Source organism: Pseudophryne corroboree, chromosome 8 (assembly GCF_028390025.1).
Source record: "Pseudophryne corroboree isolate aPseCor3 chromosome 8, aPseCor3.hap2, whole genome shotgun sequence".
Taxonomy (NCBI): Eukaryota; Metazoa; Chordata; class Amphibia; order Anura; family Myobatrachidae; genus Pseudophryne; species Pseudophryne corroboree.
The window spans coordinates 53,661,209-53,688,247 of record NC_086451.1 but is presented as its reverse complement, the minus strand read 5'-3'; the positions used below and the strand labels follow the sequence as shown (position 1 = coordinate 53,688,247).

Sequence of the window (27,039 nt, the reverse complement as noted above, 5' to 3'; positions counted from 1 at the left end):
CACTTTTTATGTGAGATGCTGCAAATCCACATATTTGACTGGTTTTAAACCAATGTGATTTGAGAAATCCCAGAACTACGTTGAGATCCCACAGTGCCACTGGAGGCACAAAAAAGGGGTTTGTATATGCAATACTCCCTTGACAAACTTCTGGACTTCAGGAACTGAAGCCAATTCTTTCTGGAAGAAAATTTACAGGGCCGAATTTGAACCTTAATGGACCCCAATTTGAGGCCCATAGACACTCCTGTTTGCAGGAAATGCAGGAAACGACCGAGTTGAAATTTCTTTGTGGGGCCTTCCTGGCCTCACACCACGCAACAAATTTTCGCCACACGTGGTGATAATGTTGTGCGGTCACCTCCTTTCTGGCTTTGACCAGGGTAGGAATGACCTCTTCCGGAATGCCTTTTTTCCCTTAGGATCCGGCTTTCCATCGCCATGCCGACAAACGCAGCTGCGGTAAGTCTTGGAACAGACATGGTACTTGCTGAAGCAAGTCCCTTCTTAGCGGCAGAGGCCATAAGACCTCTGTAAGCATCTCTTGAAGTTCCGGGTACCAAGTCCTTCTTGGCCAATCCGGAGCCATGAGTATAGTTCTTACTCCTCTACGTCTTATAATTCTCAGCACCTTAGGTATGAGAAGCAGAGGAGGGAACACATACACCGACTGGTACACCCACGGTGTTACCAGAACGTCCACATCTATTGCCTGAGGGTCCCTTGACCTGGCGCAATACCTGTCCCGTTTTTTGTTCAGACGGGACGCCATCATGTCCACCTTTGGTATTTCCCAACGGTTTACAATCATGTGGAAAAAACTTCTCAATGAAGTTTCCACTCTCCCGGGTGGAGGTCGTGCTGAGGAAGTCTGCTTCCCAGTTTCCATTCCCGGGATGAAAAACTGCTGACAGTGTTATCACATGATTTTCCGCCCAGCGAAAAGTCCTTGCAGTTTCTGCCATTGCCCTCCTGCTTCTTGTGTCGCTCTGTCTGTTTACGTGGGCGACTGCCGTGATGTTTTTCCCACTGGATCAATACCGGCTGACCTTGAAGCAGAGGTCTTGCTAAGCTTAGAGCATTATAAATTTACCCTTAGCTCCAGTATATTTATGTGGAGAAAAGTCTCCATACTTGATCACACTCCCTGGAAATTTTTCCCTTGTGTGACTGCTCCCCAGCCTCTCAGGCTGGGCTCCGTGGTTACCAGCATCCAATCCTGAATGCCGAATCTGCGGCCCTCTAGAAGATGAGCACTCTATAACCACCACAGGAGAGACACCCTTGTCCTTGGATATTGGGTTATCCGCTGATGCATCTGAAGATGCGATCCGGACCATTTGTCCAGCAGATCCCACTGAAAAGTTCTTACGTGAAATCTGCCGAATGGAATTGCTTCGTAGGAAGCCACCATTTTTACCAGGACCCTTGTGCAATGATGCACTGTTTTTAGGAGGTTCCTGACTTGCTCGGATAACTCCCTGGCTTTCTCTTCCGGGAGAAACACCTTTTTCTGGACTGTGTCCAGAATCATCCCTAGGCACAGCAGACGTGTCGTCGGGATCAGCTGCGATTTTGGAATATTTAGAATCCACCCGTGCTGATTGTAGCAGTATCCGAGATAGTGCTACTCCGACCTCCAACTGTTCCCTGGACTATGCCCCTATCAGGAGATCGTCCAAGTAAGGGATAATTAAGACGCCTTTTCTTCGAAGAAGAATCATCAATTCGGCCATTACCTTGGTAAAGACCCCGGGGTGCCGTGGACAATCCAAACGGCAGCGTCTGAAACTGATAGTGACAGTTCTGCACCACGAACCTGAGGTACCCTTAGTGAGAAGGGCAAATTTGGGACATAGAGGTAAGCATCCCTGATGTCCCGGGACACTATATAGTCCCCTTCTTCCTGGTTCGTTATCACTGCTCTGAGTGACTTCATCTTAATTTGAACCTTTGTAAGTGTTCAAAAAAAAATTTTTTAGAATAAGTCTCACCTAGCCTTCTGGCTTCAGTACCACAATATAGTGTGGAATAATACCCCTTTTCTGTAGTAGGAGGGGTAATTTAATTGTCACCTGCTGGGAACACAGCTTGTGAATTTTTTCCCATACTACCTCCTTGTCGGAGGGAGACTTGGTAAAGCAGACTTCAGGAGCCTGCGAAGGGGAAACGTCTCGACATTCCCATCTGTACCCCCGGGATACTACTTGTAGGATCCAGGGGTCCTGTACGGTCTCAGCGCCATGCTGAGAACTTGTCAGACGCGGTGGAACGCTTCTGTTCCTGGGAATAGGCTGCCTGTTGCAGTCTTCTTCCCTTTCCTCTATCCCTGGGCAGATATGATCTTATAGGGACGAGAGGACTGAGGCTGAAAAGACGGTGTCTTTTTCTGCAGAGATGTGAGTTAGGGTAAAAAACGGTGGATTTTCCAGCAGTTGCCGTGACCACCAGGTCCGATGGACCGACCCCAAACAAGTCCTCTTCCTTTATACGGCCATACTGTGCCGTTTGGAATCTGCATCACCTGACCACTGTCGTGTCCATAACATCTTCTGGCAGTTATGGACATCGCGTTTATTCATGATGCCAGAGTGCAAATATCCCTCTGTGCATCTCGCATATATAGAAATGCTCTATAGTCAATAAAATACTGTCCCTGTCAAGGGTATCAATATTTTTAGTCAGGGAATCCGACCAAGCCACCCTAGCTCTGCACATCCAGGCTGAGGCGATCGCTGGCCGCAGTATAACACCAGTATGTGTGTATATACTTTTTATTATATTTTCCAGCCTTGTCAGCTGGTCCTTGAGGACGGCCCTATCTATAGACGGTACCGCCACTTGTTTTGATAAGCGTGTGAGCGCCTTATCCACCTTAAGGGGTGTTTCCCAACGCGCCCTAACTTCTGGCGGGAAAGGGTATACCGCCCATAATTTTCTATCGGGGGGAACCCACGCATCATCACACACTTTATTTAATTTATCTGATTCAGGAAAAACTATGGTAGTTTTTTCACATCCCACATAATACCCTCTTTTGTGGTACTTGTAGTATCAGAAATACGTAACACCTCCTTCATTGCCTTTAACGTGTGGCCCTAATAAGGAATACGTTTGTTGATTCAGTGTCCCTGTCTGTGTCTGTGTCGACCGACTAAAGTAAACGGGCGTTTTAAAACCCTTGACGGTGTTTTTGAGACGTCTGGACCGTACTAATTGTTTGTCGGCCGTCTCATGTCGTCAACCGACCTTGCAGCGTGTTGACATTATCACGTAATTTCCTAAATAAGCCATCCATTCCGGTGTCGACTCCCTAGAGAGTGACATCACCATTACAGGCAATTGCTCCGCCTCCTCACCAACATCGTCCTCCTACCTGTCGACACACACGTACCGACACACAGCACACACACAGGGAATGCTCTGATAGAGGACAGGACCCACTAGCCCTTTGGAGAGACAGAGGGAGAGTTTGCCAGCACACACCAAAAACGCTATAATTATATAGGGACAACCTTATATAAGTGTTTTCCCTTATAGCATCTTAATATATATATAAGCATATCGCCAAATTAGTGCCCCCCCTCTCTGTTTTAACCCTGTTTCTGTAGTGCAGTGCAGGGGAGAGCCTGGGAGCCTTCCCTCCAGCCTTTCTGTGAGGGAAAATGGCGCTGTGTGCTGAGGAGATAGGCCCCGCCCCTTTTTCGGCGGCCTCGTCTCCCGCTCTTAACGGATTCTGGCAGGGGTTAAATATCTCCATATAGCCTCCGGAGGCTATATGTGAGGTATTTTTAGCCAAAATAGGTATTCATTTGCCTCCCAGGGCGCCCCCCTCCCAGCGCCCTGCACCCTCAGTGACTGCCGTGTGAAGTGTGCTGAGAGGAAAATGGCGCACAGCTGCAGTGCTGTGCGCTACCTTTAGAAGACTGAGGAGTCTTCTGCCGCCGATTCTGGACCTCTTCTTACTTCAGCATCTGCAAGGGGGCCGGCGGCAAGGCTCCGGTGACCATCCAGGCTGTACCTGTGATCGTCCCTCTGGAGCTGATGTCCAGTAGCCAAGAAGCCAATCCATCCTGCACGCAGGTGAGTTCACTTCTTCTCCCCTAAGTCCCTCGTTGCAGTGATCCTGTTGCCAGCAGGACTCACTGTAAAATAAAAAACCTAAGCTAAACTTTCCTAAGCAGCTCTTTAGGAGAGCCACCTAGATTGCACCCTTCTCGGCCGGGCACAAAATCTAACTGGCTTGGAGGAGGGTCATAGGGGGAGGAGCCAGTGCACACCACCTGATCCTAAAGCTTTACTTTTTGTGCCCTGTCTCCTGCGGAGCCGCTATTCCCCATGGTCCTTTCAGGAACCCCAGCATCCACTAGGACGATAGAGAAATAGAATTATCGGTAAGTAAATTCTTATTTTCTCTGACGTCCTAGTGGATGCTGGGGACTCCGTAAGTACCATGGGGATTATACCAAAGCTCCCAAACGGGCGGGAGAGTGCGGATGACTCTGCAGCACCAAATGAGAGAACTCCAGGTCCTCCTCAGCCAGGGTATCAAATTTGTAGAATTTTACAAACGTATTTGCTCCTGACCAAGTAGCTGCTCGGCAAAGTTGTAAAGCAGAGACCCCTCGGGCAGCCGCCCAAGATGAGCCCACCTTCCTTGTGGAATGGGCTTTTACAGATTTTGTCTGTGGCAGGCCTGCCACAGAATGTGCAAGCTGAATTGTACTACAAATCCAACGAGCAATAGTCTGCTTAGAAGCAGGAGCACCCAGCTTGTTGGGTGCATACAGAATAAACAACGAGTCAGATTTTCTGACTCCAGCCGTCCTGGAAACCTATATTTCCAGGGCCCTGACAACGTCTAGCAACTTGGAGTCCTCCAAGTCCCTAGTAGCCGCAGGCACCACAATAGATTGATTCAGGTGAAACGCTGAAAACCACCTTAGGGAGAAACTGAGGACAAGTCCTCAATTCCGCCCTGTCCGAATGGAAAATCAGATGAGGGCTTTTACAGGATAAAGCCGCCAATTCTGAACGCACCTGGCCCAGGCCAGGGCCAACAGCATGACCACTTTCCATGTGAGATATTTTAACTCCACATATTTAAGTGGTTCAAACCAATGTGACTTTTGGAACCCAAAAACTACATTTAGATCCCAAGGTGCCACTGGAGGCACAAAAGGAGGCTGTATATACAGTACCCCTTTCACAAATGTCTGAACTTCAGGGACTGAAGCTAGTTCTTTTTGGAAGAAAATTGACAGGGCCGAAATTTGAACCTTAATGGACCCCCATTTCAGGCCCATAGACACTCCTGTTTGCAGGAAATGTAGGAATCGACCTAGTTGAAAATTCCTCCGTCGGGGCCTTACTGGCCTTGCACCACGCAACATATTTTCGCCAAATGCGGTGATAATGTTTTGCGGTTATATCTTTCCTGGCTTTGATCAGGATAGGAATGACTTCATCCGGAATGCCTTTCTCCTTCAGGATCCGGCGTTCAACCGCCATGCCGTCAAACGCAGTCGCGGTAAGTCTTGGAACAGACAGGGTCCTTGCTGGAGCAGGTCCCTTCTTAGAGGTAGAGGCCACGGATCCTTCCGTGAGCATCTCTTGAAGTTCCGGTTACCAAGTCCTTCTTGGCCAATCCGGAGCCCGAATATAGTGCTTACTCCTCTCCATCTTATAATTCTCAGTACCTTGGGTATGAGAGGCAGAGGAGGGAACACATACACTGACTGGTACACCCACTGTGTTACCAGAGCGTCTACAGCTATTGCCGGAGGGTCCCTTGACCCGGCGCAATACTTGTCGAGTTTTATAAACATGTGGAAGACTTCTGGGTGAAGTCCCCACTTGCTGACAGTGCTATCACATGATTTTCCGCCCAGCGAAGAATCCTTGCAGCTTCTGCCATTGCCCTCCTGCTTCTTGTGTCACCCTGTCTGTTTACGTGGGTGACTGCCGTGATGTTGCTCGAATGGATCAACTCCGGGTGACCTTGAAGCAGAGGTCTTGCTGAGCTTAGAGCATTGTAAATGGCCCTTAGCTTCAGGATATTTATGTGAAGTGATGTCTCCAGGCTTGACCATAAGCTCTGGAAATTCCTTCCCTGTGTGACTGCTCCCCAGCCTCGCAGGCTGGCATCCGTGGTCACCAGGACCCAGTCCTGAATGTCGAATCTGCGGCCCTCTAGAAGATGAGCACTCTGCAACCACCACAGGAGAGACACCCTTGTGCTTGGTGACAGGGTTATCCGCTGATGCATCTGAAGATGCGACCCGGACCATTTGTCCAGCAGGTCCCACTGGAAAGTTCTTGCGTGGAATCTGCCGAATGGGATTGCTTCGTAGGAAGCCACCATTTTTCCCAGAACCCTTTCATTGATGTACTGAGACTTGGCTCGGTTATAGGAGGTTCCCGACTAGCTCGGATAACTCCCTGACTTTCTCCTCCGGGAGAAACACCTTTTTCTGGACTGTGTCCAGGATCATCCCTAGGAACAGAAGACAAGTCGTCGGAACCAGCTGCGATTTTGGAATATTGAGAATCCAATCGTGCTGCCGCAACACTACCTGAGATAGTGCTACACCGACCTCCAACTGTTCCCTGGATCTTACCCTTATCAGGGAATCGTCCAAGTAAGGGATAACTAAAATTCCCTTCCTTCGAAGGAGTATCATCATTTCGGCCATTACCTTGGTAAAGACCCGGGGTGCCGTGGACCATCCATACGGCAGCGTCTGAAACTGATAGTGACAGTTCTGTACCATAAACCTGAGGTACACTTGGTGAGAAGGGTAAATTGGGACATGAAGGTAAGCATCCTTGATGTCCCGAGACATCATGTAGTCCCCTTCTTCCAGGTTCGCAATCACTGCTCTGAGTGACTCAATCTTGAATTTGAACCTCCGTATGTAAGTGTTCAAGATTTTAGATTTAGAATCGGTCTCACCGAGCCGTCCGGCTTCGGTACCACAACAGTGTGGAATAATACCCCGTTCCCTGTTGCAGGAGGGGTACCTTGATTATCACCTGCTGGGAATACAGCTTGTGAATGGCTTCCAAAACTGCCTCCCTGTCAGAAGGAGACATCGGTAAAGCCGACTTTAGGAAACGGCGAGGGGGAGACGTCTCGAATTCCAATTTGTACCCCTGAGATATCACCTGAAGGATCCAGGGGTCTACTTGCGAGTGAGCCCACTGCGCGCTGAAATTCATTGAGACGGGCCCCCACCGTGCCTGATTCTGCTTGTAAAGCCCCAGCGTCATACTGAGGGCTTGGCAGAGGCGGGAGAGGGCTTCTGTTCCTGGGAACTGGCTGATTTCTGCAGCCTTTTTCCTCTCCCTCTGTCACGGGGCAGAAATGAGGAACCTTTTGCCCGCTTGCCCACGAAAAGACTGCGCCTGATAATACGGCGTCTTCTTATGTTGAGAGGCGACCTGGGGTGCAAACGTGGATTTCCCAGCTGTTGCCGTGGCCACCAGGTCTGAAAGACCGACCCCAAATAACTCCTCCCCTTAATAAGGCAATACTTCCAAATGCCATTAGGAATCCGCATCACCTGACCACTGTCGTGTCCATAACCCTCTACTGGCAGAAATGGACAACGCACTTAGACTTGATGCCAGTCGGCAAATATTCCGCTGTGCATCACGCATATATAGAAATGCATCTTTTAAATGCTCTATAGGCAATAATATACTGTCCCTATCTAGGGTATCAATATTTTCAGTCAGGGAATCCGACCACGCCAACCCAGCACTGCACATCCAGGCTGAGGCGATTGCTGGTCGCAGTATAACACCAGTATGTGTGTAAATACATTTTAGGATACCCTCCTGCTTTCTATCAGCAGGATCCTTAAGGGCGGCCATCTCAGGAGAGGGTAGAGCCCTTGTTCTTACAAGCGTGTGAGCGCTTTATCCACCCTAGGGGGTGTTTCCCAACGCACCCTAACCTCTGGCGGGAAAGGATATAATGCCAATAACATTTTAGAAATTATCAGTTGTTATCGGGGGAAACCCACGCATCATCACACTTTAATTTCTCAGATTCAGGAAAACTACAGGTAGTTTTTCCTCACCGAACATAATACCCCTTTTTGGTGGTACTCGTATTATCAGAAATGTGTAAAACATTTTTCATTGCCTCAATCATGTAACGTGTGGCCCTACTGGAAGTCACATTTGTCTCTTCACCGTCGACACTGGAGTCAGTATCCGTGTCGGCGTCTATATCTGCCATCTGAGGTAACGGGCGCTTTAGAGCCCCTGACGGCCTATGAGACGTCTGGACAGGCACAAGCTGAGTAGCCGGCTGTCTCATGTCAACCACTGTCTTTTATACAGAGCTGACACTGTCACGTAATTCCTTCCAACAGTTCATCCACTCAGGCGTCGACCCCCTAGGGGGTGACATCACTATTACAGGCAATCTGCTCAGTCTCCACATCATTTTTCTCCTCATACATGTCGACACAAACGTACCGACACACAGCACACACACAGGGAATGCTCTGATAGAGGACAGGACCCCACTAGCCCTTTGGGGAGACAGAGGGAGAGTTTGCCAGCACACACCAGAGCGCTATATATATACAGGGATAACCTTATATAAGTGTTTTTCCCCTTATAGCTGCTGTATTTTTAATACTGCGCGTAATTAGTGCCCCCCTCTCTTTTTTAACCCTTTCTGTAGTGTAGTGACTGCAGGGGAGAGCCAGGGAGCTTCCCTCCAACGGAGCTGTGAGGGAAAATGGCGCCAGTGTGCTGATGAGATAGGCTCCGCCCCCTTCTCGGCGGCCTTATCTCCCGTTTTTCTGTGTATTCTGGCAGGGGTTAAATTCATCCATATAGCCCAGGAGCTATATGTGATGCATTTTTTGCCATCCAAGGTGTTTTTATTGCGTCTCAGGGCGCCCCCCCCCAGCGCCCTGCACCCTCAGTGACCGGAGTGTGAAGTGTGCTGAGAGCAATGGCGCACAGCTGCAGTGCTGTGCGCTACCTTGTTGAAGACAGGACGTCTTCTGCCGCCGATTTTCCGGACCTCTTCTGTCTTCTGGCTCTGTAAGGGGGCCGGCGGCGCGGCTCTGGGACCTATCCATGGCTGGGCCTGTGATCGGTCCCTCTGGAGCTAATGTCCAGTAGCCTAAGAAGCCCAATCCACTCTGCACGCAGGTGAGTTCGCTTCTTCTCCCCTTAGTCCCTCGATGCAGTGAGCCTGTTGCCAGGTCTCACTGAACATAAAAAACCTAAAACTAAACTTTTCACTAAGCAGCTCAGGAGAGCCACCTAGTGTGCACCCTTCTCGTTCGGGCACAAAAATCTAACTGAGGCTTGGAGGAGGGTCATAGGGGGAGGAGCCAGTGCACACCAGGTAGTTCTAAAGCTTTACTTTTGTGCCCAGTCTCCTGCGGAGCCGCTATCCCCCATGGTCCTTACGGAGTCCCCAGCATCCACTAGGACGTCAGAGAAATATGTTCTACCTGTTCTTCACACGGGAGTTTCTGATTTTCACGGGTGTAAATATGAGTGTTAAAAATTTGGTAAACCTATAGAGCTGTAAATTTGAGACACCATAATGTAAGTAATTATTAATCCATGGTTCTTGGTGTTAACCATGGAGCACCCGTAGCAGATACGGTAAAAAGTGATAGGACCATTTTTGTAGTTTATTAAATTCTACACACTGGAGATGCAATCCATATTTTTTATCAGATTGCCTGTTTGGGCGTTATCGTTTACACAACGCAAGCCACGCATCGGCAATGACGTCATTATGTCAACCCCCTTTTCATCAACTTTGGGGAGGTTTTTAAAAATTCTAATAACGTAGTTTTCCTGTTTCCCAACTGAAGAACACTTATGTAAAATGTCAGCTTCCTAAGATATCGAGAAGCAAGAGAATTAGTGATGAGTCAGTCAGTATTATATATATATATATATATATATATATATATATATATATATATATATATATATATATATATATATATATAGCAAATAACAAGAAGCTGCACTCAGATACATGGTATATCATGCAGAATAAAGCAACAAAGCTTTAATATATCATCACATCAACGTTTCGGGGTTTTACCCCTTCATCAGGATGGTAAAACCCCGAAACGTTGATGTGATGATATATTAAAGCTTTGTTGCTTTATTCTGCACGATATACCACGTCTCTGAGTGCCGCTTCTTGTTATTTGTTGCATGTGCAGGGGCGCTGACCCCTTAAAAGAAGGCACCAGAGCAACTACGATCATTTAAGTTTGGAGTGCCAGATCCTCTGCATGGAGATGGATAGATATATATATATATATATATATACACACACACACATACATCCAATGTCAGCCGGCACTCAGAACTAAAGAACAACTTCCTCCGGTGCCAGTATTAGAGAAGAGATACGGATCCAATGAAAATGGCACTCAGAGATAATATGGTGAAAAGTCAAGGTATATTCATTAACGTTTCGGGGCAGCAAGCCCCGTCCTCAGAATGCTTTTGTGTTCATTCTGAGGACGGGGCTTGCTGCCCCGAAACGTTAATGAATATACCTTGACTTTTCACCATATTATCTCTGAGTGCCGTTTTCATTGGATCCGTATATATATATATATATATATATATATATATATATATATATATATTTCCCCAGAAACACACAGGCAATGATTTTTTTTTTATTTTTTTTTTTTAACATGAACAATTATTTTTCCCATTTATTCAAGTACTTGATAACACATTGCGGGGGGGAATTCAATTGATCTTTTGCTTCCGATGTCAGCATTTTAGCTGGGGGCGGTGAGCTGAAATGCACAAAAAGTGAAAGTGGCCCGTTTCAGCGCTAAAACAAGACTTATCACCAGGTGACCATTAGTTTAGTTAGGTTTAGCCACTTTACGCGGCTAAACTCGACTTCTCCAGGCGCAATCAGTGTAAAAAAACAAACAATTGAAGTGCGCCCAATCTCATCTCACTTTAGATGGGACATCGGGCATGCAAAACAATTTAATTCTCCTCTGTATGTTTAAAATCAAGTTTGGAGCATCCAATCAAAACACTGATATCTTAAAGATTAGAAAATTCCCTGAAAATAACACTTGTACTTGACTGAAACTGTGAATTGTACTCCTCAGCCTACAAACAGTTCACCAAGTTGATTCAGCTTTTATACATATACTGACACTTACAGTTGTAGACAGAAATGTAATATACAAAAGATGACTAATTTGGTAAATTACTTTTCTACTGACAACGCTTTTGAGTCTAAAACCCCTTTCTCTGACGTCCTAGTGGATGCTGGGAACTCCGTAAGGACCATAGGGATAGCGGCTCCGCAGGAGACTGGGCACAAAAAGAAAAGCTTTAGGACTACCTGGTGTGCACTGGCTCCTCCCCCTATGACCCTCCTCCAAGCCTCAGTTAGATTTTTGTGCCCGACCGAGCTGGGTGCAATCTAGGAGGCTCTCCTGAGCTTCTTAGGAAAAGTTAGTTTTAGGTTTTTTATTTTCAGTGAGACCTGCTGGCAACAGGCTCACTGCATCGAGGGACTAAGGGGAGAAGAAGCGAACCTGCCTGCTTGCAGCTAGCTTGGGCTTCTTAGGCTACTGGACACCATTAGCTCCAGAGGGACCGAACACAGGCCCAGCCTCGGAGTCCGGTCCCAGAGCCGCGCCGCCGGCCCCCTTACAGAGCCAGAAGAGGTCCGGAAAATCGGCGGCAGAAGACATCAGTCTTCACCAAGGTAGCGCACAGCACTGCAGCTGTGCGCCATTGCTCCTCATGCACCACACGCTCCGGTCACTGATGGGTGCGGGGCGCCCTGAGCAGCAATATAAACACCTTGGCTGGCTAAATTACATCACATATAACCCCCAGGGCTATATGGATGTATATTAACCCCTGCCAGATTCCTGAAAAAAGCGGGAGAAAAGTCTGCCGAGAAGGGGCGGAGCCTATCTCCTCAGCACACTGGCGCCATTTTCCCTCACAGCTCCGCTGGAAGGACGTCTCCCTGACTCTCCCCTGCAGTCCTGCACTACAGAAAAGGGTAAAACAAGAGGGGGGGGGGCACTAATTAGGCGCAGTATAATATACACAGCAGCTATAAAGGGAAAAACACTCTGTTGGTGTTATCCCAACATATATATAGCGCTCTGGTGTGTGCTGGCATACTCTCCCTCTGTCTCCCCAAAGGGCTAGTGGGGTCCTGTCCTCTATCAGAGCATTCCCTGTGTGTGTGCTGTATGTCGGTACGACTGTGTCGACATGTATGAAGAGGAAAAATAAGAATTTACTTACCGATAATTCTATTTCTCGGAGTCCGTAGTGGATGCTGGGGTTCCTGAAAGGACCATGGGGAATAGCGGCTCCGCAGGAGACAGGGCACAAAAAAGTAAAGCTTTACTAGGTCAGGTGGTGTGCACTGGCTCCTCCCCCTATGACCCTCCTCCAGACTCCAGTTAGGTACTGTGCCCGGACGAGCATACACAATAAGGGAGGCATTTTGAATCCCGGGTAAGACTCATACCAGCCACACCAATCACACCGTACAACTTGTGATCTAAACCCAGTTAACAGTATGACAACAGAAAGGGCCTCTTAAAGATGGCTCCTTAACAATAACCCGAATTAGTTAACAATAACTATGTACAAGTATTGCAGATAATCCGCACTTGGGATGGGCGCCCAGCATCCACTACGGACTCCGAGAAATAGAATTATCGGTAAGTAAATTCTTATTTTCTCTATCGTCCTAAGTGGATGCTGGGGTTCCTGAAAGGACCATGGGGATTATACCAAAGCTCCCAAACGGGCGGGAGAGTGCGGATGACTCTGCAGCACCGAATGAGAGAACTCCAGGTCCTCCTTTGCCAGGGTATCAAATTTGTAAAATTTTACAAACGTGTTCTCCCCCGACCACGTAGCTGCTCGGCAGAGTTGTAATGCCGAGACCCCTCGGGCAGCCGCCCAAGATGAGCCCACCTTCCTTGTGGAGTGGGCTTTTACAGTTTTAGGCTGTGGCAGGCCTGCCACAGAATGTGCAAGTTGAATTGTGTTACAAATCCAACGAGCAATCGACTGCTTAGAAGCAGGTGCGCCCAACTTGTTGGGTGCATACAATATAAACAGCGAGTCAGATTTTCTGACTCCAGCCGTCCTTGCAATGTATATTTTTAAGGCTCTGACAACGTCCAACAACTTGGAGTCCTCCAAGTCGCTAGTGGCCGCAGGCACCACAATAGGTTGGTTCAGATGAAATGCTGATACCACTTTAGGGAGAAAATGCGGACGAGTCCGCAGTTCTGCCCTATCCGAATGGAAGATTAGATAAGGACTTTTATAAGATAAAGCCGCCAATTCAGATACTCTCCTGGCAGAGGCCAGGGCTAGTAACATAGTCACTTTCAATGTGAGATATTTCAAATCCACCTTTTTCAATGGTTCAAACCAATGGGATTTGAGGAAATCTAAAACTACATTTAGATCCCACGGTGCCACCGGAGGCACCACAGGAGGCTGTATATGCAGTACTCCCTTGACAAAAGTCTGGACCTCAGGGACAGAGGCCAATTCTTTTTGGAAGAATATTGACAGGGCCGAAATTTGAACCTTAATGGATCCCAATTTGAGACCCATAGATAATCCTGATTGCAGGAAATGTAGGAAACGACCCAGTTGGAATTCCTCCGTCGGAACCCTCCGATCCTCGCACCACGCTACATATTTTCGCCAAATGCGGTGATAATGTTTCACGGTGACTTCCTTCCGTGCCTTAATCAAGGTAGGAATGACTTCTTCTGGAATGCCTTTCCCTTTTAGGATCTGGCGTTCAACCGCCATGCCGTCAAACGCAGCCGCGGTAAGTCTTGAAAAAGACAGGGACCCTGCTGTAGCAGGTCCCTTCTCAGAGGTAGAGGCCACGGTTCGTCCGTGAGCATCTCTTGAAGTTCCGGATACCAAGTCCTTCTCGGCCAATCCGGAACCACTAGTATTGTTCTTACTCTTCTTTGCCGTATGATCTTCAATACCTTTGGTATGAGCGGCAGAGGAGGAAACACATACACTGACTGGTACACCCAAGGAGTTACCAGTGCGTCCACAGCTATTGCCTGTGGATCTCTTGACCTGGCGCAATATTTGTCCAGTTTCTTGTTGAGGCGAGACGCCATCATGTCTACAATTGGTCTTTCCCAACGGTCTATTAACATGTTGAAGACTTCTGGATGTAGACCCCACTCTCCCGGATGAAGATCGTGTCTGCTGAGGAAGTCTGCTTCCCAGTTGTCCACGCCCGGGATGAACACTGCTGACAGTGCTATCACGTGATTCTCCGCCCAGCGAAGAATCTTGGCAGCTTCTGCCATTGCACTCCTGCTTCTTGTGCCGCCCTGCCTGTTTACATTGGCGACCGCCGTGATGTTGTCCGACTGAATCAACACCGGCTTTCCTTGCAGGAGAAGTTCCGCCTGGCTTAGAGCATTGTAGATTGCTCTTAGTTCCAGAATGTTTATGTGAAGAGACTTTTCCAGACTCGTCCATACTCCCTGGAAGTTTCTTCCTTGTGTGACTGCTCCCCAGCCTCTCAGGCTGGCGTCCGTGGTCACCAGGATCCAATCCTGAATGCCGAATCTGCGGCCTTCTAATAGGTGAGCCTTCTGCAACCACCACAGAAGTGACACCCTTGTCTTTGGTGACAGGGTTATTCGCAGGTGCATCTGCAGATGCGACCCTGACCATTTGTCCAACAGATCCCTTTGGAATATTCTTGCATGGAATCTGCCGAATGGAATTGCTTCGTAAGAAGCCACCATTTTTCCCAGGACTCTTGTGCATTGATGTACTGACACTTTTCCTGGTTTTAGGAGGTTCCTGACCAGATCGGATAACTCCTTGGCTTTTTCCTCTGGAAGGAAAACCTTTTTCTGAACCGTGTCCAGAATCATTCCTAGGAACAGCAGACGAGTTGTCGGGATTAAATGGGATTTTGGAATATTCAGAATCCACCCGTGTTGTCTTAGCACCTCTTGAGATAGTGCTAAAGCTGTCTCCAGCTGTTCTCTGGACCTTGCCCTTATTAGGAGATCGTCCAAGTATGGGATAACTAATACGCCTTTTCTTCGAAGAAGAATCATCATCTCGGCCATTACCTTGGTAAAGACCCGAGGCGCCGTGGACAATCCGAACGGCAGCGTCTGAAACTGATAGTGACAGTTTTGAACAATGAACCTGAGGTACCCCTGGTGTGCGGGGTAAATCGGAACGTGTAGATACGCATCCTTGATGTCCAAGGATACCATAAAGTCCCCTTCTTCCAGGTTCGCTATCACTGCTCTGAGTGACTCCATCTTGAACTTGAACTTTTTTATGTAGAGGTTCAAGGACTTCAGATTTAGAATAGGCCTTACCGAGCCATCCGGCTTCGGTACCACAAATAGAGTGGAATAATACCCCTTTCCTTGTTGTAATAGGGGTACTTTGACTATCACCTGCTGAGCGTACAGCTTGTGAATGGCTTCCAACACCCTCTCCCTTTCGGAAGAGACGGTTGGTAAGGCAGACTTCAGGAAACGATGAGGAGGATCCGTCTCTAATTCCAACCTGTACCCCTGAGATATTATCTGCAGGATCCAGGGGTCTACCTGCGAGTGAGCCCACTGCGCGCTGTAATTTTTGAGACGGCCCCCCACTGTCCCCGAGTCCGCTTGAGAGGCCCCAGCGTCATGCTGAGGTTTTTGCAGGAGCCGGGGAGGGCTTCTGTTCCTGGGAAGGAGCTGCCTGTTGGTGTCTCTTCCCTCTTCCTCTGCCTCGTGGCAGGTACGACAAGCCCTTTGCTCTCTTATTTTTGTAGGAGCGAAAAGGCTGCGGTTGAAAGGTCGGTGCCTTTCTCTGTTGGGGAGTGACTTGAGGTAAAAAAGTGGATTTCCCGGCAGTAGCCGTGGCCACCAAGTCTGATAGACCAACTCCAAATAACTCCTCCCCTTTATACGGCAAAACCTCCATGTGACGTTTTGAATCCGCATCGCCTGTCCACTGTCGTGTCCATAAGGCTCTTCTGGCTGAAATGGACATAGCACTCACCCGAGATGCCAGTGTGCAAATATCCCTCTGTGCATCACGCATATAGATAAATGCATCCTTTATTTGTTCTAACGACAGTAAAACATTGTCCCTATCTAGGGTATCAATATTTTCAATCAGGGATTCTGACCAAACTACTCCAGCACTGCACATCCAGGCAGTTGCTATAGCTGGTCGTAGTATAACACCTGCATGTGTGTATATATTCTTTTGAATAACTTCCATCTTTCTATCTGATGGATCCTTAAGTGCGGCCGTCTCAGGAGAGGGTAACGCCACTTGTTTGGATAAGCGTGTGAGCGCCTTGTCCACCTTAGGGGGTGTTTCCCAGCGCGCCCTAACCTCTGGCGGGAAAGGGTATAATGCCAATAACTTTTTTGAAATTATCAACTTTTTATCAGGAGCAACCCACGCTTCATCACACACGTCATTTAATTCTTCTGATTCAGGAAAAACTGTTTGTAGTTTTTTCACACCATACATAATACCCTGTTTTACGGTATCTGTAGTATCAGCTAAATGTAACGTCTCCTTCATTGCCAAAATCATATAACGTGTGGCCCTACTGGAAAATACGTTTGAATTTCTACCGTCGTCACTGGAATCAGTGCCCGTGTCTGGGTCTGTGTCGACCGACTGAGGCAAAGGGCGTTTTACAGCCCCTGACGGTGTTTGAGGCGCCTGGACAGGCATTAATTGATTGTCCGGCCGCCTCATGTCCTCAACTGACTGTTTAAGGGAAGATAAACCATCACGTAATTCCACAAATAAAGGCATCCATTCTGGTGTCGACCCCCTGGGGGGTGACATCTGCATATTTGGCAATTGCTCCGCCTCCACACCAATATCGTCCTCATACATGTCGACACCACGTACCGACACACACCGCAAACTCACAGGGAATGCTCTAATGAAGACAGGACCCACTAGCCCTTTTGGGGAGACAGAGGGAGAGTCTGCCAGCACACACCACAAAGCGCTATATATACAAGGGATATCCTTATATTAAGTGCTCCCTTATAGCTGCTTTAATATATATATATATAGCCATTAATGTGCCCCCCCTCTCTGTTTTACCCTGTTTCTGTAGTGCAGTGCAGGGGAGAGACCTGGGAGCCGTTCTGACCAGCGGAGCTGTGACAGAAAATGGCGCCGTGTGCTGAGGAGATAGGCCCCGCCCCTTTTTCGGCGGGTTCTTCTCCCGCTATTTTTCCAGTCAGGCAGGGGTTAAATATCTCCATATAGCCCCTATGGGCTATATGTGAGGTATTTTTAGCCTTGTATAAGGTTTATATTTGCCTCTCAGAGCGCCCCCCCCCCAGCGCTCTGCACCCTCAGTGACTGCCCAGTGAAGTGTGCTGAGAGGAAAATGGCGCACAGCTGCAGTGCTGTGCGCTACCTTATGAAGACTGAGGAGTCTTCAGCCGCCGGTTTCCGGACCTCTTCACGCTTCAGCATCTGCAAGGGGGTCGGCGGCGCGGCTCCGGGACCGGACTCCACGGCTGGGCCTGTGTTCGATCCCTCTGGAGCTAATGGTGTCCAGTAGCCAAGCAGCAAATCCACTCTGCATGCAGGTGAGTTTACTACTTTCCCCCTAAGTCCCACGTTGCAGTGATCCTGTTGCCAGCAGGACTCACTGTAAAGAAAAAAACCTAAACTAAACTTTCTCTAAGCAGCTCTTTAGGAGAGCCACCTAGATTGCACCCTTCTCGTTCGGGCACAAAATCTAACTGGAGTCTGGAGGAGGGTCATAGGGGGAGGAGCCAGTGCACACCACCTGACCTAGTAAAGCTTTACTTTTTTGTGCCCTGTCTCCTGCGGAGCCGCTATTCCCCATGGTCCTTTCAGGAACCCCAGCATCCACTTAGGACGATAGAGAAATGATGTGGAGGCAGAGCAATTGCCTGTAATGGTGATGTCACCCCCTAGGGAGTCGACACCTGAGTGGATGAGCTTATGGAAGGATTTACGTGAAAGTGTCAGCTCTTTACAAAAGACGGTTGATGACATGAGACAGCCGGCTACTCAGCTGGTGCCTGTCCAGGCGTCTCAAAGACCATCAGGGGCTCTAAAACGCCCGCTACCTCAGATGGCAGATACAGACGCCGACACGGATACTGACTCCAGTGTCGACGATGAAGAGACGAATGTGACTTCCAGTAGGGCCACACGTTACATGATTGAGGCAATGAAAAATGTTTTACACATTTCTGATAGTACAAGTACCACTAAAAAGGGTATTATGTTTGGTGAGAAAAAACTACCTGTAGTTTTTACTGCATCTGAGGAATTAAATGAAGTGTGTGATGAAGCGTGGGTTTCTCCCGATAAAAAACTGATAATTCCTAAAAAGTTATTGGCATCATACCCCTTCCCGCCAGAGGATAGGGCACGTTGGGAAACACCTCCTAGGGTGGATAAAGCGCTCACACGCTTGTCAAAACAGGTGGCACTACCGTCTCCGGATACGGCCGCCCTTAAGGAACCTGCTGACAGAAAGCAGGAGAATATCCTAAAATGTATATACACTCACACGGGTGTTATACTGCGAACAGCAATCGCCTCAGCCTGGATGTGCAGTGCTGGGGTGGCTTGGTCGGATTCCCTGACTGAAAATATTGATACCCTGGATAGGGACAGTATATTACTGACTATAGAGCATTTAAAAGATGCATTTTTATATATGCGTGATGCACAGAGGGATATTTGCCGACTGGCATCAAGAGTAAGTGCGCTGTCCATATCTGCCAGAAGAGGGTTATGGACGCGGCAGTGGTCAGGTGATGCTGATTCCAAAAGGCATATGGAAGTATTACCTTATAAAGGGGAGGAGTTATTTGGGGTAGGTCTATCGGACCTGGTATCCACGGCAACTGCTGTGAAATCCACATTTTTACCCCAGGTAGCCTCTCAACATAAAAAGACGCCGTATTATCAGGCGCAGTCCTTTCGGCCCCATAAGGGCAAGCGGGCGAAAGGCTCCTCATTTCTGCCCCGTGGCAGAGGGAGAGGAAAAAGGCTGCAGCAAACAGCCAGTTCCCAGGAACAGAAGCCCTCTCCCGCTTCTGCCAAGTCCTCAGCATGACGCTGGGACTCTACAAGCGGACTCAGGCACGGTGGGGGCCCGTCTCAAGAATTTCAGCGCGCAGTGGGCTCACTCACAAGTGGACCCCTGGATCCTTCAGGTGGTATCTCAGGGGTACAAATTGGAATTCGAGACGTCTCCCCCTCGCCGTTTCCTAAAGCCTGCCTTACCGACGTCTCCCTCCGACAGGGAGGCGGTATTGGAAGCCATTCACAAGCTGTATTCACAGCAGGTGATAATCAAGGTACCCCTCCTGCAACAGGGAAAGGGGTATTATTCCACGCTGTTTGTGGTACCGAAGCCGGATGGCTCGGTGAGACCTATTTTAAATCTAAAATCTTTGAACACTTACATACAGAGGTTCAAATTCAAGATGGAGTCACTCAGAGCGGTGATCGCGAACCTGGAAGAAGGGGATTATATGGTGTCTCTGGACATCAAGAATGCTTACCTCCATGTCCCAATTTACCCTTCTCACCAAGGGTACCTCAGGTTTGTGGTACAGTACTGCCACTATCAGTTTCAGACGCTGCCGTTTGGATTGTCCACGGCGCTCCGGGTCTTTACCAAAGTAATGGCCGAAATGATGATACTCCTTCGAAGGAAGGGAGTTTTAATTATCCCTTACTTGGACGATCTCCTGATAAGGGCAAGATCCAAGGAACAGTTGGTAGTCGGAGTAGCACTATCTCAAGTAGTGCTGCGGCAGCACGGGTGGATTCTCAATATCCCAAAATCGCAGCTGATCCCGACGACACGTCTTCTGTTCCTAGGGATGATCCTGGACACAGTCCAGAAAAAGGTGTTTCTCCCGGAAGAGAAAGCCAGAGAGTTATCCGAGCTAGTCAGAAACCTCCTAAAACCAGGCCAAGTATCAGTGCACCAATGCACAAGGGTCCTGGGAAAAATGGTAGCTTCCTACGAAGCAATCCCATTCGGCAGATTCCACGCAAGAACATTCCAGTGGGACCTGCTGGACAAATGGTCCGGATCGCATCTTCAGATGCATCAGCGAATAACCCTGTCCCCAAGGACAAGGGTGTCTCTCCTGTGGTGGTTGCAGAGTGCTCATCTTCTAGAGGGCCGCAGATTTGGCATTCAGGACTGGGTTCTGATGACCACGGATGCCAGCCTGCGAGGCTGGGGAGCAGTCACACAGGGAAGAAACTTCCAGGGCTTGTGGTCAAGCCTGGAGACATCACTTCACATAAATATCCTGGAGCTAAGAGCCATTTACAATGCTCTAAGCCAAGCAAGACCTCTGCTTCAAGGTCAGCCGGTGCTGATCCAGTCGGACAACATCACGGCAGTCGCCCACGTAAACAGACAGGGCGGCACAAGAAGCAGGAGGGCAATTGCAGAAGCTGCAAGGATTCTTCGCTGGGCGGAAAATCATGTGATAGCACTGTCGGCAGTGTTCATTCCGGGAGTGGACAACTGGGAAGCAGACTTCCTCAGCAGGCACGACCTCCACCCGGGAGAGTGGGGACTTCACCCAGAAGTCTTCCACATGATGATAAACCGTTGGGAAAAACCAAAGGTGGACATGATGGCGTCCCGCCTCAATAAAAAACTGGACAGGTATTGCGCCAGGTCAAGGGACCCTCAAGCAATAGCTGTGGACGCTCTGGTAAACCGTGGGTGTACCAGTCAATGTATGTGTTCCCTCCTCTGCCTCTCATACCCAAGGTGCTGAGAATTATACGGCGGGGAGGAGTAAGATCTATTCTCGTGGCTCCGGATTGGCCAAGAAGGACTTGGTACCCGGAACTTCAAGAGATGCTCACAGAGGACCCGTGGCCTCTACCTCTGAGAAGGGACCTGCTCCAGCAGGGACCCTGTCTGTTCCAAGACTTACCGCGGCTGCGTTTGACGGCATGGCGGTTGAACGCCGGATCCTAAAGGAAAAAGGCATTCCAGACGAAGTCATCCCTACTTTGATAAAAGCCAGAAAGGATGTAACCGCAAAGCATTATCACCGCATCTGGCGGAAATATGTTGCGTGGTGCGAGGCCAAAAAGGCCCCGACGGAGGAATTTCAATTGGGTCGATTCCTGCATTTCCTGCAAGCAGGAGTGTCTATGGGCCTAAAATTAGGATCCATTAAGGTCCAGATTTCGGCCCTGTCGATTTTCTTTCAGAGAGAACTGGCTTCAGTGCCTGAAGTCCAGACGTTTGTTAAGGGAGTGCTACATATACAGCCTCCTTTTGTGCCTCCAGTGGCACCCTGGGATCTGAATGTTGTTTTGGATTTCCTAAAATCACATTGGTTTGAACCACTCAACACTGTGGAATTAAAATATCTCACATGGAAAGTGGTCATGTTGTTGGCCCTGGCTTCAGCCAGGCGTGTGTCCGAATTGGCGGCTTTATCCTGTAAAAGCCCTTACCTGATTTTTCATACGGACAGGGCAGAATTGAGGACTCGTCCTCAATTTCTCCCAAAGGTGGTTTCAGCGTTTCATCTGAACCAGCCTATTGTGGTACCTGCGGCTACTAAGGACTTGGAGGACTCCAAGTTGCTGGACGTTGTCAGGGCCCTGAAAATATATGTTTCCAGGACGGCTGGAGTCAGAAAATCTGACTCGCTATTTATCCTGTACGCACCCAACAAGCTGGGTGCTCCTGCTTCTAAGCAGACTATTGCTCGCTGGATTTGTAGTACAATTCAGCTTGCGCATTCTGTGGCAGGCCTGCCACAGCCAAAATCTGTAAAAGCCCACTCCACAAGGAAGGTGGGCTCATCTTGGGCGGCTGCCCGAGGGGTCTCGGCTTTACAACTCTGCCGAGCTGCTACTTGGTCAGGGTCAAATACTTTTGTAAAATTTTACAAATTTTACACTCTGGCTGAGGAGGACCTGGAGTTTTCTCACTCGGTGCTGCAGAGTCATCCGCACTCTCCCGCCCGTTTGGGAGCTTTGGTATAATCCCCATGGTCCTTACGGAGTTCCAGCATCCACTAGGACGTCAGAGAAAATAAGAATTTACTTACCGATAATTCTATTTCTCGTAGTCTGTAGTGGATGCTGGGCGCCCATCCCAAGTGCGGATTGTCTGCAATACTTGTACATAGTTGTTGTTAACAAATCGGGTTATTGTTGTTGTGAGCTATCTATCCAGAGGCTCCTCTGTTATCATGCTGTTAACTGGGTTCATATCACAAGTTGTACGGTGTGATTGGTGTGGCTGGTATGAGTCTTACCCGGGATTCAAAATCCTTCCTTATTGTGTACGCTCGTCCGGGCACAGTATCCTAACTGAGGCTTGGAGGAGGGTCATAGGGGGAGGAGCCAGTGCACACCAGGTAGTCCTAAAGCTTTTCATTTTGTGCCCAGTCTCCTGCGGAGCCGCTATCCCCATGGTCCTTACGGAGTTCCCAGCATCCACTACGGACTACGAGAAATAGAATTATTGGTAAGTAAATTCTTATTTTTCCACCAAAATCCCAAGACTGACCTGGGATTTGGAACATACAGTTCCAAGCCAGTTCAGACCCAGGACTTCTCCTGTTCCCACTATGGTGCCGACACAGAATATTCCCGAGTAGTCGACATTCACACTGGCACTAGATGACGCCATCTCCGAGCACTGGATCTCCCCTGAACGCCAACCGAAGAGTATCGTCAACCTGCAGGGAGGGTGTCTATGTGCAGCTACCACCAAGGAAGGACAAATTACAGATTCCCTGTATGAAGCAGGGATGGAGTAAAAAAACGAAACAATCTGGACCATACAGGGAAGCTGTAATCTCTGCCGCACCGGTGACAGCTGCCCGCAGACTCCATTTAGATCCTTTAATTTTTGGCCAATCACCATACTGTAAATTAGTCCTGGGTCCGATGACCCAGGTTACCCATAACTCTGCCCCTTAACCCATGTCCTTCTTAAGGTCCAACCCTGCAAGCTACGCGGGTTGGATTCCCGGGTAACTGGACCCAAGTTTTGGGTTTTTTGGGACCCTTTTCCACTGAGCTAAAACCCGAATTGATGTTCACTCACATGCAAAAACCACATGCAATGGAGGTGGGGTATTCAATTTTACACGATGAAACGCCGGCCGCTGCTCACATATCAACCAGTTACAGTAGTGCCAACTTCACACATTTTCCCTTGCACCTCTAGCAACTGTGGGGAAAAACTTGCTATGCCAGTGGGCACGATGTGCTTTCCGTACACAATGTTGTTTACCTAAGGGAATGAGTACCCGGAGCTATCTAAGGGGGTAATTCCAAGTTGATCGCAGCAGGAAATTTTTTAGCAGTTGGGCAAAACCATGTGCACTGCAGGGGGGGCAGATATAACATTTGCAGAGAGAGTTAGATTTGGGTGGGTTATTTTGTTTCTGTGCAGGGTAAATACTGGCTGCTTTATTTTAACACTGCAATTTAAATTGCAGATTGAACTCACCACACCCAAATCTATCTCTCTCTGCACATGTTATATCTGCCTCCCCTGCAGTGCACATGGTTTTGGCCAACTGCTAACAAAGGGGCAGATTTATTAAGCTTGGTGAAGTGATAAAGTGGAAGGTGATAAAGGACCAGCCAGTCAGCTCCTAACTGACATTTTTCAAACCCAGCCTGTGACATGGTAGTTAGTATCTGATTGGCTGGTGCGTTATCACCTTTCACTTTATCACTTCACCGAGCTTAATAAATCTGCCCCAAAGTTCCTGCTGCAATCAACTCAGAATTACCCCCTAAATGTCTTCATAGCACCAGGCACTTAAGTTGGGAGAAGCTGTTTAACACAACTAATGCCCGGGATTTACCACCAGCTAACTGCATTTTCTGACTTGCGTGCTAGGCGCGATGCAGTTAGCACACATGGTAAGCTTGTAACTAGCACCGCGGCACTAGTTCTGGTGGTGCGGGCAGAAATCTAGTTGTGGGTTTGCAGCATGGCCAATTGAATAGCTCTAGGAACTCATTCCCAGAGTTTAACATCAAATTCATCTGAATTCCCCCCCCCGCCCGGTTTGTAGTCTCTACACAATTTAAAGACCTTATGGATTAATAGAACAGAAATTACGTATTTGTAATAATAAACAAAGCCCAAACAATTGAAGAACAAAACAAGCCTACTTTATAAAACCATCGTATATGTTTCTAGGTAAAAATACTATGCACAGGATAAGTGAAATGTGCACGGATATTTCCCTGGTTATTGCACATGAACGCGCATCAACCCGCGACCTGGGTTGAATCCGGAATCGTCCCGGGATGCGTGCAGTGTGAATGGGAAGCCGTGTCAAGGCGACCCTGAACCCGTTCTCTATATAGGAGGAGGCGGTGCTTGGAAATGATTATCTCCAAGCACCGCCTCCGGTAGCGCCAACTGTGACGTCACCAACACGGCAATATGCCGGGTCGGGCCGCAAGTCTGAAGGGGTCTCAAGCCGGGTCGCACCCATATACAGATTCTCGGGTGCGACCCAGCTATTGTCAATCTGAAAGGGGTATAAGTGGAGCGGGGTGAGGTTATGCAAAGCAAACATGCACGTACGTGAAGTATGTATTATTACTGCATTATTTTTATATGCGATGTATGCAGTATTATTACCACATCATATCTGTATGTGGAGTATGCAGTCATACAAAATCATATTTAGGCATGGAGTATGCAATATTACATTAATACGTGGAGTAGCCATTATAACTACAGCATATTTATGTGGGGTAGAGTATTTTTACAGCATTAAATATTTATCGTTGGAGTAAACACTATTATTAAAGCATAATACTCATGCTATATGAGCATTATAACACCATATTTATGTAGCATATACCTAATTATATTTCTAGATGAAGCAGGCGGTTTTAGGACACCATTTTATTCATGTGGAGTATGCAGTATTATTACAGCTTTATATTACTGTTGAGAACGCAATATTATTACAGCATTACATTTATGTGGAGTATGTGCAGTCATATATTTCTATGGAGTTTGCAGTCGTATTACAGCACTATATTTATATGGAGTATGTGCAGCATTATATTTATATGGAGTTGCAGTAGTATTACAGCATTATATTTATAAGGAGTTGCAGTAGTATTACAGCATTATATTTATAAGGAGTTGCAGTAGTATAACAGCATTAGAATTTGCAGTTGTATTACAGATTTATCTGGCATCTAGATTATAATCACAGCATTCTATTTCTATATGGAGAAGGCTGTCTTCTAGTCTATGTGGAATAAGCACAATTACACACACACACACACACACACTATATTTTATATATTATATATATATATATATATAAACATATGCAGCATTATAATTATGTGGAACAGACATCAACACAGCGTGTGCACCCCTCATATCCAGTATTATATTTATTTATATTATGACAGATTCCTATTTCTATGTAGCATTAGCTTTCCCTCCACAGACCTTCCCCAGGTGTAAATGTAGAGTTTATGGAGTATAAGCAGGCACTGGTAGCCACACAGCAGCAGGTAAGCAGCCCCAGCATATGCCCAGGGAGGGGTGTGCCCTGCAGTATGCCCCCCTGTTGCCCAGGCCCCCGTCTCCCCCGGCATACACGGTGCACGGAGTGTCCAGGGCCTCCCCGTTACGGGGAGCCCAATGACGCACTGAGCAAATGCCAACCCGGGCAGCTGTGGGGAGGGAGCCGAGCCGCACAGACAGCCACCCCGCCGATGCCCCCACACCGCCGCGGAGGACCGGGGGCAGCAGCGACAACTGACAGTGACATTTTATTCTCCCAACAACCCCGCCCCCCGGACTCAGGGATTCACCACAAACATACACCGTGCGGGGGGCCCGCCCCTCTCACACACACACTGGGACACAATGGCGGGCATTCGGCGGGGCGGGGTGGGGTAGGGACGGCAGACACGCACACACTGGCCGGGGTCCCAGCACTCACAGTCTCTCCTCTCCGCTCGGCGCGGCGGCCATTTTCTAACGGCTCCTCCACAGGCTGAGGAGGGAAAGGAGGGGGTGGGGCCGGGCTCGAGAGCAAGCGGCGAGATGACGTCACCGCGCCAAGCCTACATCTGCCTCCACTCGCAGTGAGCTGAGGGTGACGCGAGCTGGTCTCGTTGTAGAGAAGGGGGAATGTGGGCGGGGCCGAGGCTTCCCGCCCGCTACAGCCCGTGGCCCCGCCCACCAACCAGCTCTGCCCTATAGAAAGGGGCTATTGGCTTTTCCAAACTTTCATGTCATAATAAAAAATAATATTAACCTTGAAGACGGGGGTAACTGACGCAGTTGCTGTGGAGGGGATGTGTGTATAATATAAACTATAATGCTGGCTTGTGCCTCACGTGATAATAGGTTCCATGACTTCCCTGGCTTTGGTAGGAGAAGGCTGAAAATTCCTTAGAAAATTCAAAATAAAAAATAAAATCCTCTTCAGCATTGCACGTAGCTCTTATATAGAGATAAAAGCCAAAGCACAAGTTGGTCATTATGACTGCAGAGTTGCTTCATGAATTTATAATGTAATGCAAGATTCCTTTCTTTTTACGTGGACGCATAGTGTGTCATTTAGGGGGTCCATTTAATAAGATTTGCCACGCCAGTCAGTGCAAGCAAGCACACTCACGGTAGTTCTGGAGTTGCTACATTTTGTTGGCCCCATAGGTCTGTGTGCAAAAATCTGCAAGCCCAAGTGAGACTGGGCAGCAAGGGGTGAGGTGGGGGTATGAGGTGCTGCTGTGTGTCCACGCTATTGCAACCGGACTCGCCGCCTTTTAAATGCTGTAGCCAGAGCCTCCGCTTGATGATTTTACCCCAGATAAATGCTTCTGCTGTACTATAGAGGGATTTTTTCAAGTTCATTCATTCCTAATAGTAAATGCGTGTTTCACAAGCAAAAGAAATGGTTGAGT

The 27,039-nt window shown here is 48.2% G+C and overlaps 1 protein-coding gene across 1 annotated transcript in view; it reads right to left on the bottom strand.

Moving 5' to 3' along the window:
* MECP2 (methyl-CpG binding protein 2) overlaps positions 1 to 26,219 on the bottom strand; it is a 217,628-nt gene extending 191,409 nt beyond the window's left edge. Inside the window, exon 1 of the mRNA XM_063936384.1 lies at positions 26,073 to 26,219. Coding sequence (XP_063792454.1) covers positions 26,073 to 26,104 — 32 coding nt within the window. The 5' untranslated portion in view covers positions 26,105 to 26,219. The remainder of the gene's footprint in view (positions 1 to 26,072) is intronic.
* Positions 26,220 to 27,039: the final 820 nt, after the last annotated feature.